Source organism: Anas acuta, chromosome 21 (assembly GCF_963932015.1).
Source record: "Anas acuta chromosome 21, bAnaAcu1.1, whole genome shotgun sequence".
NCBI classification, from domain to species: domain Eukaryota; kingdom Metazoa; phylum Chordata; class Aves; order Anseriformes; family Anatidae; genus Anas; species Anas acuta.
The window spans coordinates 7194981-7209940 of record NC_088999.1 but is presented as its reverse complement, the minus strand read 5'-3'; the positions used below and the strand labels follow the sequence as shown (position 1 = coordinate 7209940).

General features: G+C 66.6%; 2 protein-coding genes across 3 annotated transcripts; one reads left to right on the top strand and one right to left on the bottom strand.

Moving 5' to 3' along the window:
• The first annotated feature begins 488 nt into the window (after positions 1 to 488).
• On the top strand, positions 489 to 4087 carry PEF1 (penta-EF-hand domain containing 1). Its single transcript, XM_068657999.1, has 5 exons — positions 489 to 1509; positions 2216 to 2294; positions 2381 to 2539; positions 2776 to 2919; positions 3363 to 4087. The coding sequence occupies exons 1-5, from the start codon at positions 694 to 696 to the stop codon at positions 3590 to 3592; spliced, it is 1428 nt and encodes a 475-aa protein (XP_068514100.1). The 5' UTR covers positions 489 to 693; the 3' UTR covers positions 3593 to 4087.
• Positions 4088 to 5499: 1412 nt separating this feature from the next.
• Positions 5500 to 14348, bottom strand: TINAGL1 (tubulointerstitial nephritis antigen like 1). Of its 2 annotated transcripts, none has more exons than XM_068658000.1 (12): positions 14188 to 14348; positions 13272 to 13602; positions 12531 to 12594; positions 10613 to 10705; positions 10400 to 10514; positions 9222 to 9345; positions 8625 to 8775; positions 7700 to 7883; positions 7393 to 7456; positions 6946 to 7069; positions 6560 to 6605; positions 5500 to 6459 (listed from the first exon to the last, which is right to left on the bottom strand). In XM_068658000.1, the coding sequence occupies exons 2-12, from the start codon at positions 13570 to 13572 to the stop codon at positions 6319 to 6321; spliced, it is 1407 nt and encodes a 468-aa protein (XP_068514101.1). In that variant the 5' UTR covers positions 13573 to 13602; positions 14188 to 14348; the 3' UTR covers positions 5500 to 6318. The 2 variants fall into 2 exon arrangements, with proteins under 2 accessions (XP_068514101.1, XP_068514102.1); XM_068658001.1 differs by having other exon boundaries at positions 7393 to 7438; positions 14188 to 14347.
• Positions 14349 to 14960: the final 612 nt, after the last annotated feature.

The following is a 14960-nucleotide window of genomic DNA, read 5'->3' as shown; positions in this document are numbered from 1 at the left end:
TCCTTGTCCCCATTCCTGTCCCCGTCCCTGTGCATGGGGCTGAGGCCAGAGCCCTGCTCCCATCCTGATGATGGTGGTGGTGGTGGTGGTGGTGGGGATGGTGATGATGATGATGATGGTGATGATGATGATGGTGGTGATGGCAATGGGAATGCTGGGTGGGGTGGTGATGATGGGAATGGTGGTGGTGCTGGGGGGTGGCGGTGATGGGGCTGGTGGTGATAATGGTGGTGGTGGTGGGGATGATGATGGGGGTGATGGTGATGATGGTGATGATGACAGTGATGGTGATGGTGGTATGATGGGGATGGTGGTGATGATGATGATGGTGATGACGGTGATGATGGTGATGACAATGGGGATGGTGGTGGGGATGTCAATGATGGTGATGGTGATGATGATGATGATGGTGATGATGGTGATGATGATGATGATGATGATGGTGATGACGATGGGGATGGTGGTGGTGTTGGGGACGTCAATGATGGTGATGGGGGTGGTGGGTGGGGTGGTGACGATGGGGATGGTGATGGTGATGATGATGATAGTGATGATGGTGGTGATGTCAATGGGGATGGTGGTGGTGATGGGGATGGTGGATGGGGTGATGATGATGGTGATGGTGGTGACGATGACGATGTCAATGATGGAGATGGTGACGATGATGGTGGTGATGGTGGTGGGGGGCTGGTGATGATGTGGATGATGGTGATGGTGATGATGATGGGGATGATGATGGTGATGGTGATGATGATGATGGGGATGGTGGTGGGGATGGGGATGAGAGGGGTGATGATGATGATGGGGGGGGCTGTTAATGATCTGGGGGGTGGTGGTGGTGGTGATGATGATGGTGACGATGATGATGATGATGGTGATGGTGATGGTGATGATGGGGAAGGTGGTGATGATGGGGATGTCAATGATGATGATGATGATGACGATGATGGTGGTGGTGATGATGAGGATGATGGTGGTGATGATGATGGGCTGTTGATCAGGGTGATGGTGGTGGTGGTGATGATGATGATGATGATGGGGAAGGTGTTGATGATGAGGATGTCAATGATATCGAAGATGATGATGGGGATGATGATGGTGGGGATGATGGTGGTGGTGGGGATGTCGATGATGATGATGATGATGATGGTGATGATGATCCTGGGCCTGACGTGGAGGTACGGTGGGGACCCTGGGCTGGTGCAGACCCTGGGAGGGCTCGAAAGACCCCGACCCCGACCCCGACCCCGACCCCGACCCCGACCCCGACCCCGACCCCGACCCCGACCCCGAGGCCTCCCTCTCGGGTGGGCCCCACTCCCCCCCATCCCCATCGCCGCTTTAAGCCCGAGGAGGCCCCGCCCACACCCGGAGCGGGGGCGGGACCTGGCGGGGCTCAACCGCGCGGTGCAACCAATGGGAGGGCGGGACGCTCGTGACGTCAGAAGGCGGAAGCGGGGCACTGTCAGTGGCGGCGGTGGCGGAATCATGGCGGCGTTTCCGGGACAGGTGAGGGGGGGTCCCGGGGGGGGGGGGCCGGGGCCTGGGGGTCCCTGAGGGGACCGGGGGGGTCCCGGGGCTGGGGTCTGGGGGTCCCGGAGGGGTCCGGGGGGGGATTCGGGGGGCCCGGGGAGGTCCTGGGGGGACTGGGGGGTCCCTGGGGGTCCCGGGGGGGTCCCTGGGCAGGGGTCTGGGGGTCCCAGAGGGGTCCGGGAGGGTCCTGGGGGGGATTCGGGGGTCCCCGGAGGACTGAGTGGGATTGGGGCTGGGGGTTCGGGGGTCCCGGGGGGGTCCCGGAGAGGACCGGGGGGTCCCGGGGGTTCCTGGGGGGTCCCGGGGTTGGGGCCTGGGGGTCCCGGAGGGGTCCTGGGGGGATTTGGGGGGCCCGGGGAGGCCTTGGGGGCGCGGGGGGGTCCCTGGGGGTCTTGGGGGGTCCCGGGGCTGGGGTCTGGGGGAGCCGGGGGGGGGATTCGGGGGTCCCTGGAGGACCGGGGGGGGGCTCGGGGCTGGGGGTTGGGGGTCCAGGAAAGGACCGGGGGGTTCCTGGGGGTTCCTGGGGGGTCCCGGGGCCGGGGCCTGGGGGTGCTGGGGGGGATTCAGGGGACCCTGGGAGGGCCCAGGGGGGTCCCAGGGCAGGGTCCTGGGGGTCTCGGGGGGGTCCCGGTGGGGGGGTCCCGGTACCCCCCTGACCATGCAGTTTCCCCCCCCCCCCCAGGGCTGTCCCGGTGCCGGGCCGTATGGCAGCGGGCCTGGAGCCCCCTACGGGCACCCCCCCGGTGGGGCTGCCCCCCCAGGTGAGTCCATCCACAGGGACCCCCCCCCTGCTCCCCCCAGATCCCACCTGGACCCGGTGGGTGCTGACGGTGCCCCCCCCCCACAGGCTGTGCCCCCCCCCCGGGCGTGGATCCCGAAGCCTTCGCCTGGTTCCAGGCCGTGGACGCGGACGGCAGCGGCCACATCTCGGTGCGGGAGCTGAAGCAGGCGCTGCTCAACTCCAACTGGACGGCGTTCAGCGACGACACCTGCCTGCTGATGATCAGTGAGTGGGAACTGGGGGAACTGGGAGAACTGGGAGCACTGGGAGCACTGGTGCACGGCCCTGCTCCGCTCCTCACCACCCTTTTTTTTCCTTTTCCCTCTTCCCTTTTCCCTCTTCCCTTTTCCCTCTTCCCTTTTCCCTCTTCCCTTTTCCTTCTTTTTCCTTTTCCTCTTCCCTTTTCCTTCTTTTTCCTTTTTCCTTTTCCTTTCCTTTTTTTTTCTTTTTTTCCCCCCCAGACACATTTGACAGGTCCCGCTCCGGCCGCATCGACGTCTACGGCTTCTCAGCCCTGCTGCGCTTCATCCAGCAGTGGAGGAATCTCTTCCAGCAGTTCGACCGCGACGGCTCGGGCTCCATCAGCTTCAGCGAGCTGCAGCAAGGTGGGCGAGGGCCGGGGGGCACCAACCACAGGTTTTCTGGGGTTTATTGCTCTGCCTGCTGCTGCTTTCCTGGGTGTCCCCAAGCTCCTGGGTGTCCCCGAGCTCCCCGTGTCCCCTGCACGGCGCTGCAGAGCAAGGACCCGAGGAGGGGAGGATTTGAGGAGCTGCAGCCCAGCCCTGTTGGGAACCCCAATTTTTAGGAAATCCCTTTCTCCTGTTTTTCCCCCAAAGGGCTGTGGCAAAGCCTTGCCCTGCACTGGGAGGAGCCCTTGGGCGTGTGTAGCTAATGGGAGAGAAACATCCCTGGAATTTGGGCTTTGATTTGGTTCCTCCCACGGTGATCCTGGAGCGTGGTGGGGATGGGCGTGCACGAGCCGGGGCTGTCACCCTTTTTTTTTTTTTTTGGGGTGGGGGGGTTTAACCCGAGTCCTTCTCGCTCCCAGCCTTCTCCCAGCTGGGCTACAACCTCAGCCCCCAGTTCAGCCAGCTGCTGCTGGCCCGCTACGCCCCGAGGTCTCCCGAGCCCAGCATCCAGCTCGACCGCTTCATCCACATCTGCATGCAGCTGCAGAGCACCACCGAGGCTTTCCGCGAGAAGGACACGGCGCTGCTGGGCAACGTGCGCCTCAGCTACGAGGACTTCCTCACCATGGTGGTCACCCGCATGTTGTGACCCCCCCGGGACCCCCCCCAGAACCGTGCTGGTGCCTCCCAGCTCCCGATCCCAATCCCTGCGGTGCCACCGCACGGTTCTGCTGCCATGAGGTGTGACGGCCAAACCAGGAGCCAGCCCGTGCCATGCCTGCAGGGACCACCTGGATTTTCCCTTTCCAGACCCAAAATTGTTTAGGAAGCCAGGGCCAGCTCCTTGCCAACGTCTCCTGATTTTCTTTCTGCCCCTGGAAGCCGGGCGGGGGAGCGGTGCCAGCCTCGTTGTGCAGCTCTGGAATAAAGCACCCCACGCGCTGCGCTCCTGCCTGGGATGTTTGTGGGGTGCTGGACCCCCAAAAAAAACCCCAGGGGGCCATGGATTTCCCGTACCCACAGCCCTGGTGTTGCTGCTGGGGGGCAGGATCAGCCCCAGGCAGGAGGAAAGCTGTGGGGCTGCCTGGGCTGTGAGGCACCGCTGTGGGACGCCTCCTTTCCCTTCCATAAAATTCATTCTTTACCTTTTTTGTCCTAATTTACAGCAAAAGCCGTGCCCTGCTCCCCTGCTGAGGCACAGCCAGAAAGCAGAGGTGAGCAGCACGAAGCCTTCCCCTGCTCCGGGACTGACATCCCTGCGATTTTGGGTTTAATTTCCCTTAATGGGAAGCAGCTCGGAGCGGGGTGTGAGGGCCGCGTTCCTTCCACATATTTGAAGGATTTTTTCTACAAAAAGGGAGATTTTCGAGCACCGTAAACTCTGATTCCCTCGGAAGCACCGCCTGGGCTTTGGGATTTTTCTAACCCTCAGCCAAAGGTGTGGGACTGCTGCAGTAACCCCAGCTAATTCCCAAAATAGTTGGAGCCGGGCCCTTTCTGGCTTATTTTGGGAGGGGATTTTTTTTTTGGGGGGGGGGGGGGTGCAGGGCAGGCTGCCACCACCAGGTGCCGCCCCACTCCACGCCGGGGGGGGACCAGAGGCAGGGCTGTGGGGTCTGAGCCAAGCTGACTGCAAATCGAAACCAAAAAGAGGAAAAAAAAGGAGAAAATGCGAAAAATAAAGGGGCGGGGACGGCCCCTCCAGCACCTCCCCGAGCTGCTGGGGCGCGGCTGGGATTTGGGAACGGGGTGGGCAGGGGAATGGGGACGGGATGGATTTGGGGATGGGATGGATATGGGGATGGGATGGGGTGGATATGGGGATGGGATAGGGTTGGGGACAGGATGGATATGGGGACATATCCATCGGGATATGTCCCATATCGGGACATATCCGGGATGGATATTGGGATGGGGTTGGGGTGGATGTGGATAGGGGTTGGATATGGGGACAGGATGGATGTGGGGATGGATATTGGGATGGGGTTGGGGTGGATGGGGGTATGGGATGGATGTAGGGACAGGATGGACGTAGATGGGGGCATGGCACGGACAAGGACATGGGGCTGGGATGGACATGGGGATGGGGACAGTGGGGCTGGGATGGATGTGATTATGGGATGGATGTGGGACTGGGACAGACGAGGACATGGGTACGGGATGGGGCTGGGATGCCCATGGGGACAGCCACACGCGCGAGCTGACCCCAGACCCGTGTGCGGGCACCATCCCAGCCCCAGCACACGCGCTCTGCGCACCCCCAGCCTCACTTTTGAGTCTCTCACCACTGGGACCCCCCAAAAAAAACCCCAAGACCCCCTCCCAGCCCCTCACCCTCTCCCCCCACACATCCAGCCCCTGATCCCTGGGGCCCCACAGCCCGCGGCCGAGGTCACGGCGTGCCAACAAAACAGGAAAACGGCCGGACAAAGCCGCCCTTATCAGGCCCCCGCAGCCCTTATCAGGCCCCCGCAGCCCTTCCAGGTGCTGCCCCCCCCCCCTTTCCCCAAACCCTGACCCCCCCCTCCCCATCCCCAACCCCACAAGCTCGCACCCTTCGGGGGCACGCGCCCGCCGGGAGGCTTCCAGGAGTTTATTTACAAATATTAAAAAGCAAAATAAATACAAAAAAAAATGAAAACGACCAAAAAAAAAAAAGTTTAAAAGTACAGCCCAGCATGGGGGGGGGGGGAAGGAAAAATGGGGGGGGGGGCTGTGAGGCTGCTCTGGACCCAGCTGCGGCCCCATGGGGACATTTGGGGGGGTCCCCAGGGCCACGTCCCTGCACAAAAAGCCCTTAGCACCATTGGGACGAACCGGGGGGGGGGGCACAGGGGACCCCCCCCCCACCCCTGGGTGCCAGCAGCACCCAGCCTTGGGGGGGCTCCTTCAGCCCTTGGGGGGGCTCCTCCAGCCCTGGGGGGCACGGAGGAACCCCCCCGGCTGTGTGGTGCCGTGCTACCCCCCCAAAAGGGACATGGGGAATTAGGGGGGGGGAATAAGGGACAATATTTTGGAGGGGGGGGGTCCCACTGAAGCCCCCCCCCTGCAGATAACGGGGCCGGGGGAGGGCTGGGGCAGGGGGGGGCCGCCTTTGGAGAGCCCCCGGCTGCCAACAAAGAGCCCGCCGAGCCCAGAGGGGGGGGGGATTAACAAATAAATCCCACAGGCAGCGGGGTGCCCCCCCCCGGCCTCATTCCCCCCCCCCCGACCCCATGCACGCCCCAATGCACCCAGCCGCTGCGTCAGCACCCAGGGCGCTGGGGTCACGGGGGGGGGGGGGGGGCATGACCCCAGCTGACCCCGGCTGGGGAGGGTCTGGGGGGGGGGGTGGTCAAGGCCGTCTCGGAGGGGGGGTTGTGGGGAGGGGGGGGCTCATTTGTGGGGCATGTCCTCCACCCCGACGCGCCCCCAGACGCCCAGCACGAAGCTCTCCACCTCGCACTCGTTGACGCCGCGGGCGATGCGGAAGCGCCCGTCCTCGCCCCATGCCCTGCCCCACGAGTTGGCCGCCGTCTGGGGGGGGGGGGACACGGCTTCAGCTCAGTGCCTGGACCCCCCCCAGGACCCCCAAGTGATGCACAAGGCCTGTGCCCCCCCCCAAAAAAATACTCACCCAGTATTTTAGGGTCTGGCCGTCGGGGAGCTGCTCCTCGCCCCACCTGCAGCGGGAGCGCAGGGGGTGAGTGGGGACCCCCCCCAGGCTCCATTTTTTGGGGGTATGGGGGGGGTGCACCTATTTTTGCCCCCCACCCACCTCGTGCTGTGATCCTGGGGGGGGCTGTGAACCCCCTCTCGTTTCCCAAGGGTTGGGATGGGGGCAGGAGGAGCGCGCCCCCCACCCTGGGTCCTGCCCCCGGTGCCCAGCGCCATGCGCTCGGGGTCCCTGTTGGCACCGGGACCGGCTCCAGCCCCAAACCAGCACCAGCACCACCAGCACCAGTTCCAGCCCCCCCCCACCCATTTTCCCAGCCCCCCCCGAGCCCCCCCCCGAGCCCCTACCCGGTGATTTTGACCGAGTGCGTCCCGTGCCGCTGGTGCTTCGGCCCCTTGCGCTCGGCCACGGGGGTGTGCCGGTAAATCCCGCTGCGGTACAGGAAGAAATCCTCGTGCACCTCCAGGATGGCTGCGGGCAGGAGCAGAGAGTTGGGGGGGGGGCTGGGGGGGACACACAGGCACCGAGCAGCCAGAGCTCAGCATCCCCCCCCCCCCCAGGAGCAGGAGGAGGGCAGGGGACCGCGGCTGTGCCAAGGCTCGGCCAGGGGAGGGGATTAAAAAAAAATCAAATCAAGGAGGTTCATGAGCAGGGGGGGGCTTCGGGACGGTGCTCAGCAGCCAACCTGGGGGGGGGGGCACAGCCCCACAGCCGGTCCTGAGCTGTCCCAAATCCATTCCCTCGTGTGGCAGACCCCCCCCCCAAATTTAGGGCTCAGTGCCCTCAGTCCTCACCTTGCACGGGGCCGTTCTCCATCAGCTCCTTCATGATCTCCTTCTCCTGCAAGCACGGAGCTGCCTGGCACCGGGGGGGCACGGATACCCCCCCAGGGAAGAGCCCCCCCCCAGCCTCTGCCCTCCCCAGCACCCCAGGGGGCACCTGGGGGCACCCAGCAGGGTGACCCCAAACCCCCTTGGAGATGCCCCAAATCCCACTTGGGTACCTCAGGGCAGAGCTGCCCCAAGGGGGGGTTGCCACGGGTGTCCCCCCCATTTCCCTCCCCTGCTGCCCCCCCCCAGCCCCGGTCCCATGGGTGCTCACGTTGGAGGCGAGGCGGTAGGGGGGGGTGGACTGGTAGATGTGGTTGGCGTGGGTCTGGGGGTTGGGGCAGCGCGCCGTGGCCTGCCGCTTGCCCCGTCCCGTGGAGCGGCTGTGCATCATGCAGGGGGGGGCCGCCGGCCGGCTGTCGGGGCTGGTGAAGGGGTAGCACTCGTCTGTCACCACCCTGAGAGAGGGGAGAGGGCGTGAGGAGGAGAAGGACCTGGCCCCGTCCCATCCCATCCCCATCCCATCCCACTGTGTCTATCCCATCCCATCCCCATTCCCATCCCCATTGTGCCCATCCCATTGTGCCAATCCCATCCCATCCCATTGTGCCCATCCCATCCCAATCCCACATCCCCATCCCATTGTGCCCATCCCAATCCCATCATATTGTGCCCATCCCATTGTGCCTATCCCATCCCAATCCCATATCCCTATCCCATCCCATCCCATATCCCCATCCCCATCCCATATCCTCATCCCATCCTATCCATCCCATCCCATTGTGCCCATCCCATTGCGCCTATCCTATCCCATCCCAATCCCATATCCCCATCCCCATCCCATATCCTCATCCCATCCATCCTATCCCATATCCCCATCCCATCCCATTGTGCCCATCCCATCCCAATCCCATATCCCCATCCCATCCCATAACCTCATCCCATCCATCCCATTGTGCCCATTCCATTGTGCCCATCCCAATCCCATATCCCCATCCCATCCCATATCCTCATCCCCATCCCAACCCATCCCATCCCATCAGATCCCATCCCATTTTGCCCATCCCATCCCAATCCCATATTCCCATCCCCATCCCATCCTGCCCATCCCATTGTGCTTATCCCATCCCATCCCACCCCATCCCCTCCCCAGCAGGGCTGGCAGCCCCCCGCCCCCCCCCACCCCAATCCCCACTCACCCCCTCCTGCGCAGGTACCACCAGGCCCCGTCCAGCCGCCCCCCGCTGCAGCCCCGCTGGTTGCGGGTGTCGCAGGAGAGGAGGTTTTGGGGTGACAGGGACGGCGTCATGTGCCCCATGGAGTGGATGGAGATGCGGTCGGAGGCGACGGCTGGGGGCGAGCACATGGGGGGGGGGTCAGGGCTGGGGAAAGCTCCCCGGGGTCCTGCCCTGCTCCCACCTCCATGGGTTTGGGCTCCAGTCCCTCCAGTCCCTGTCCCCAGAGACCACCCCAACTCATCCCATCCCATCCCATTGTGCTCATCCCATGCCACTGTGCCCATCCCATTGTGCCCATCCCATCCCATTGTGCCCATCCCATCCCATCCCACCCCATCCCATTGTGCCCATCCCATCCCATCCCATCCCATTGTGCCCATCCCATTGTGCCCATCCCATCCAACCCCATCCCATTTTGCCCATCCCATTCCATCCCATCCCATTGTGCCCATCCCATCCCATCCAACCCCATCCCATTGTGCCCATCCCAACCCATCCAACCCACTGTGCCCATCCCATCCCACCCCATTGTGCCCACCCCATCCCAGTGCCCCTCACCAGCCGTGGAGAACGCCCAGGATCCGGCGCAGTTGCCCTGGTCCAGGGGCTCATGGATCATCCCCGGCCACTTGGTGGCTGCGTCAAAGTGGGGGGGCAGCACCTCGTTGGAGTCCATGGGCACCTGCGGAGGCGGGGGGGGGGGTGCTCAAGGCACGGGGACCCCCCCCCAAACACACCCCTTCCAGGGCAACCCCACAGCCCCGCACTGAACCCCCAGCCCCACTGCAGACATCATGGGGTCAGACCCCTTGGGTTGGGGACCCCCCCAGCCCCTGATCAAGTATAACCAGGATATAAGTGCCCCCCCCCCGAGGACCCATCTCCTTTCCTAAATTTGGGCTCAGCTGTGCCAGCCCCCAGCATCCGGCCTCGGGTGCCAGTGGGGGCTCAGGGGGGGGCCCCCTCCTTGTGGCCCCTGTCTGGCGCTGCCCTCCCTGACCCCCGCGGCTGACTCACGCCCGGCGTTTCCTTTTCGGGGGGGGGGACACACAGGACAGTGCCCCCGCCCTGGCCACGCACAGCTCAGCCTTCCTGGGGAGGCTGCGGCACCCAGCTCAGCCCAGCCCAGAGCAGGAAACGCTAAAATTAAACCTCGGGGGGGGGTCAAGGCCACGGTGCTGGGTGTGCGCCGCGTGCTTGGCTCGCTCCTGGGGGGCTTCCCAGCCTCGGGGGGGGGTCCCGGTTCGTGGCATGGCAGGGGCAGAGCCCCCCCGGTGCCAGCAAGGCCACCCCTTGGGATGCTCCGTGCTGCTCCCCACAGCCCCCAATTTAATGGTTGAGTGGGACCCCCCTGGGGACCCCGTCTGCTGCCCACCCCCCTCATTTCCCCCGGGGGCTGCTTTCGGCTGCAGCTCGGGGGGGCACCGAACCCCTTCCCCCCCCCCCGGGCTGTGCCGACTCAGCAGCCTCGGGGCCGGCTTTCCGATGGGAACGCAGCGAGGAGCAGCGGGGCAAAAACAACAGCGGCGCGGGGGAATGTGCTGAGCTGCCGTCTCCAAAAAGCCCCCCCCCGGCTCCCCCCCCCATGCCCCCCCACGGCCCCTTCCCTGCCTCCCCACCGGGTGCCGAGCCCCTCGTGGGGACGCTTTCGGCAAGGGGCTGCGTGCCTCAGTTTCCCCATGGGGTTGTTTGTTTTTTTTTTGGGGGGGGGGACACGGGGGGGGCGCAGGGCTCACGTGCATCTCGTTCATGTTCATGACGGTGGGCGGTGGGCGGAAGGTGCCCAGGCGGTAGCGGATCCCCTCCTCCAGCGTCATCCCCCAAAATTGGCTGTAGTTGCCGGCCCTCCAGCTGCAGGGGAGCGGTGTCAGGGGCACCCCAAAAGCACCGAGGGGGGGGCACCCCCATCCCCATCCCCGTCCCCATTTGGGACCGTTCTGCCCCCTTACCCGAAGTTGCCCCCGTTGATGGCATCGATCAGGTCCCCGTCCACGAGGCAGGCGTTGTCCTCGCACTGCCACTGCCCGCCGGGGCTGCAGGTGCTGGGGGGGGGGCAGCACGGTCAGTTTGGGGGGGGGGCAGCACCCCATGGACCCCAAACTGGGGGGTCCCCACATTGGGGCTGCCCCCACTTAGCCGGGGACCCACGGACACCGAGGGCAGGGGGCTGCTGCTGCTGTTGGGGGGGGTTAGTGGCTGTGTCCCCCCCCCCAAACCTTGACCCTCCCCGGTCCCTGCAGTCCCCCCCCCCAGGGTATGGGATGGAAAATCAGCCAAAAACCCTCCAGGGCTGCAAACAGCAGAGCGGGGCTTGGACACCAGCCCAGGGAGGGGGACCCGGGGCCGGCAGCACCACGGGGGACCTGGGGAAGGGGTGGCGGGGGCCGTGTCCCCACGGGGAGCCCCCGGTGGCGTTCCCCCCCCCCCCCCGGCGTGGCCAGCAATGCTCGGCATCCCGGCCGGCACAGCTCCCGGCAACTCTTCCCTTTTAAGGAGCCTGGCTGCAGCCCCAACACACCCGCTCCTTGCTCCTTGCGCCCCGACGGTGGCACCGTCCCCGTTCCCATCCCATCCGCGTCCCCATCCCTGTCCCCATCCCTGTCCCCGAGCAGCCACCCAGCCCCCAGCTCCCACCACAACCCGGCCCCCACATCCCCATGCAGGGGGTAAATCCCTCGGCACAGCCAGGCTCAGAGCAGGGGGTGCAAATCCCCCCCAGTTTCTGCCCCGCGCAGCCCCCTCCAAGTGCTGGGAGGCAGTGGGAGAAGCCCCCCGAGATGCACTCCCTGGGGACGGGCGCCTGGAGCCCCCCGGGGGCAGATTTGGGGTGCAGCCGGGCACCCTCAGCAGCTCCCTGCGCCCCAGCCCCGTCTGCGTCTCCCAGGTTTTGAATTTTTTCTCCTAATTGCCCCGGCCCTGCCGGAGCCAGGCAAGGACCGGGTCAGAGCGCAGCACTGCAGGAATTGCTCTCCGTGTTCCAAGTGCGGGGGAAGAAAATTTTGGCAGAGGAGCCGCAGCCCCCGGGGACCGGCTGGGCAGGGAAAGTTCCCGGCACAGGGACCAGTTCCCTGAGCACAGGGCTCTGGGGGGGGGCTCGACCTCCCTTGGGGAGCTCGGGAACGGCGCCCAGCCCCACGTGCCTCCACGCCACGGTCCTGAAAAAGTCCCGGGTGGCTTCGGGGAGGGCTCGGCTCAGCCCATGCCCTCCTGCACGGCTGCGCGGGGCGGGCTGGCCTCTCACCTCCAGCCCCAGCGGGCTGCTCGGGCACGCAGGCGCGCCGGCACGCACGTGCAAGCACCCACGGGCACGCAGCCGCGCGCTCCAACCCCAGCCGGAGCCTTTTGATTCCCCCCCTTATCGGCCGCATCGTGCCGAGCCAGCCCGCCCAGGTATGTTTGCTCCTCGTCTCGGGGCAGATCTGCGCCCGCAGGTTCCTCGTTCCCCAGCTCCGGGATGCCAGCAATTCCTCCGCAGCCGCTTTCCAGATAAACCCCACGCCGCCCGCCAGCACAAACAGCGAGCTCCCGGCACGCAGCGGAGCAGGACGGGGCCGGACCCCGACCCGCAGCAGGCTGGGGCAAGCTGGGCCAGGAGCGGAGAAGCCCCGGCAGCCCCAACCCACATCTGCGAGGCCGCACGCTGCCCCACGAGCGAGCGGCTCCCACCGAGGCGTGCGCTGAAATTTGGGAGCAGCCCAAAGCCCCGGGCTCTGCGCTCCGAATGCGCCAGGGTGAAGGCGTTTGGCACCGGCCCCCGCCACCCAGCGTGGCCCCGCGCGCCCCAACCGGCTGCGGGCAGCCCCTGCCGGCCTCGTCCCGGTGCTGAGCCGGTGCTGCCGGTGCTGGCACGGCCCCTGGGGCACTCACCACAGGTTGCAGTTCTCCCGGTACGTGGCCCCGCTGGGGTAGGTGCGGCCGGCACGGGCGCAGCCTGGGTGGGAGAGAGGAGAGCCCGGGTGAGCGCACGGCTGCGGAGGGTCCTGCCGGGCACCCCCCAAAAAACACCAAAGGGAAATGAAACAGAAATCCTAAAGGTGCTGAGCAGCCACGGAGCTGTGCGCCCGACCAGCACGGGGTTGGGGAGCAGGATTTGGGCAGAGAGGCTCAGCACCAGGAGGGTTAAGCCTGGGGCTGCCCGGCACAGCCGGCCTCGCACGCACAGCCTGGCGGGGCTGGGATAAAGGGGCCACTGATCCCCGGAGCTGGCTCTGCTCCGCGGGGACTTGAGAGGGAGCCTTGTGCTGCGCGGCGGGGGCAGTCCCGGCTCGCCCCCACATGCCACGGCTGCCACCCGGGTGAAGTCAGGACCGTGCCCCAGACATGACCGGGGCACCCCGGCACCATCCGGCCCGGCTCTGCCCGCAGGTGCGCGCCCCAGCGCTGCCCCCCCCCTGCATTCCTGCCCCACGGAGAGCTGCGCGAGTTGGGCTGGGGGCTGCTCCAGCCCCTTTGCTGGGACCCCAGCCCCAGCCCGCCCAGTTTGCACTGGGTTTCCAGAGCTCTGTGGGATCCAGCACGACTCCGTGGTCATCGCAGTGCTACCCAACACATCGGGCACCCGTGCCAACCCCACCATGAGGGGGGCGGATTTGGGGAGGGGCGCCTCACCTTGAACTTTGGGAAATGGGGCCGGGATGCCCAGGCAGTACTCCCAGAAATCCGGGCAGCAGTCGGAGACGGTGCGGTTGCAGAAGAGGTCGCAGTAGCAGATGGTGTCCAGGTAGGGCACGGTGCAGCCGTCGTCCCGGCCGTGGCAGCAGACGTCCCCTCGTTGGCAGTAGGAGCCGCCGGCATCGTAGACGCCGTGCTCGTACAAGCCGGGGGCCAGCTCCCGTCGCGTGCGTGCCCGGGCAGCCCCGGCCGCCCCCGCCAGCAGCCAGAGGCAGAGCAGGGCCCAGGGCAGGCGCATGGTGCCCGCGATGTCCCCAACCTGCAGCCGCTGTGGGAACGGGGCGGTGAGAGGGGACCGACCCCAGCCCCTGCACCGATGCCCTTCGGGGGAGCTGCTCCCGGCAGGTGGGAGCTGGGGGGGTAATGGGGGGTGAAACGGGGGGAATTTTGGGGGTGCTCTGTCCCCACCCAAGGTGGCTGTGCCCCTGGTGGTGTGCGTGATCCCCAAACCTTCTCCTTTCCCAGCTCCCCCCCGACCTCCAAGCAGCTCCGTAGCGGGGGTCCCGGCTCCCAGCCCCGTGCCCCCACCCCGACGCCCCCCACATCGCCTCCCTCCAGGGTGCTGCTCCCCAAGCAGACCCTAAAACCCACCCTCCAGGAGCAGAACCCCCACAGAAGAGGGGATCCCCGGGGGTGGGGGCACAGCCCTGTGCCCCCTCCGCTCCAAACCCAGCCGGGGCGCGGCTGTGCCAGGACGGGGAGGGGGGGGGACCCGGGGGCGCCCCCGGCTGCGGGCGCTGCGCTGAGTTCCCCGGGCTCAGCCCGCGGCTGCCGGGAGCCCTCGGGGAGAGGGAGCGGGTCCCGGTGCGGGGGGGTCCCGGGGCACGACCCCCGCTGCCCCCCAGCCCCCTACCTGCCGCCCCGCCGTGCGCTCCGCTCCGCGCCTCCGCCGCCTCCGCCGCCGAGCGCCTCCCCCGGCCCCGCCGCTCCCTTATAGCCGCGCCCCGGGGGGGGGGGGCGGGGGGGGGCCGGGAAAGTGCCGGGGGGCAGCCGCGATCGTGGCCGGACCGGGATAGGCCTGGGGGGGGCGCAGGGGGGGGCGGTGGTGGCCGCGCTGCGCTGTCCCAGCCCGGGCGCAACGGGGTCGGTGCCGGTGGTCCCAGCGCCCCGGTGTCCCCTGCCCCTTACGGGTGGGGGACCAAGCTGGGGGGGTGGGGGGCTACTGGGGGGGCCTGTGGGGGTCGTGTAGAGGGAGGTGGTGACGGTAAAGGTGGTCCCGAGGGAGCTCTGAGCCCCCTGCCCCGTCCTTCCCAGGCTGGGGGTCCCCAGCACACCACGCTCCAGCACGGGGCTCCCTGTGGCCTGGGGAGGGTGTGGGGGGTGCAGAGGGGTGCAGGTGCCCTCCCCTCGCCCAGCAGCCCGGCTGCTGCATGTGTGTGAGCCCGGGATGTCCCACAGCACCCGGGGCATGCAGCCAGTGTCACTTGGTGCCAGCACCACGTCCCCACCGCCAGGACCCCCGGCCGGAGGGGGAGAGGGGCTGTGCACCCCCAGGGCTTGCCCACCCCATAGCTCCTGTCCCCCCCCACGGGATTTTTGGCAGCCTCAGGGCTCGCCGCCTGGCTCTGGCCCCCAGGAGCATCCCCAGGCCGCTGCCAAAGGATTCCTCGAAGATGCTTCCCAGCA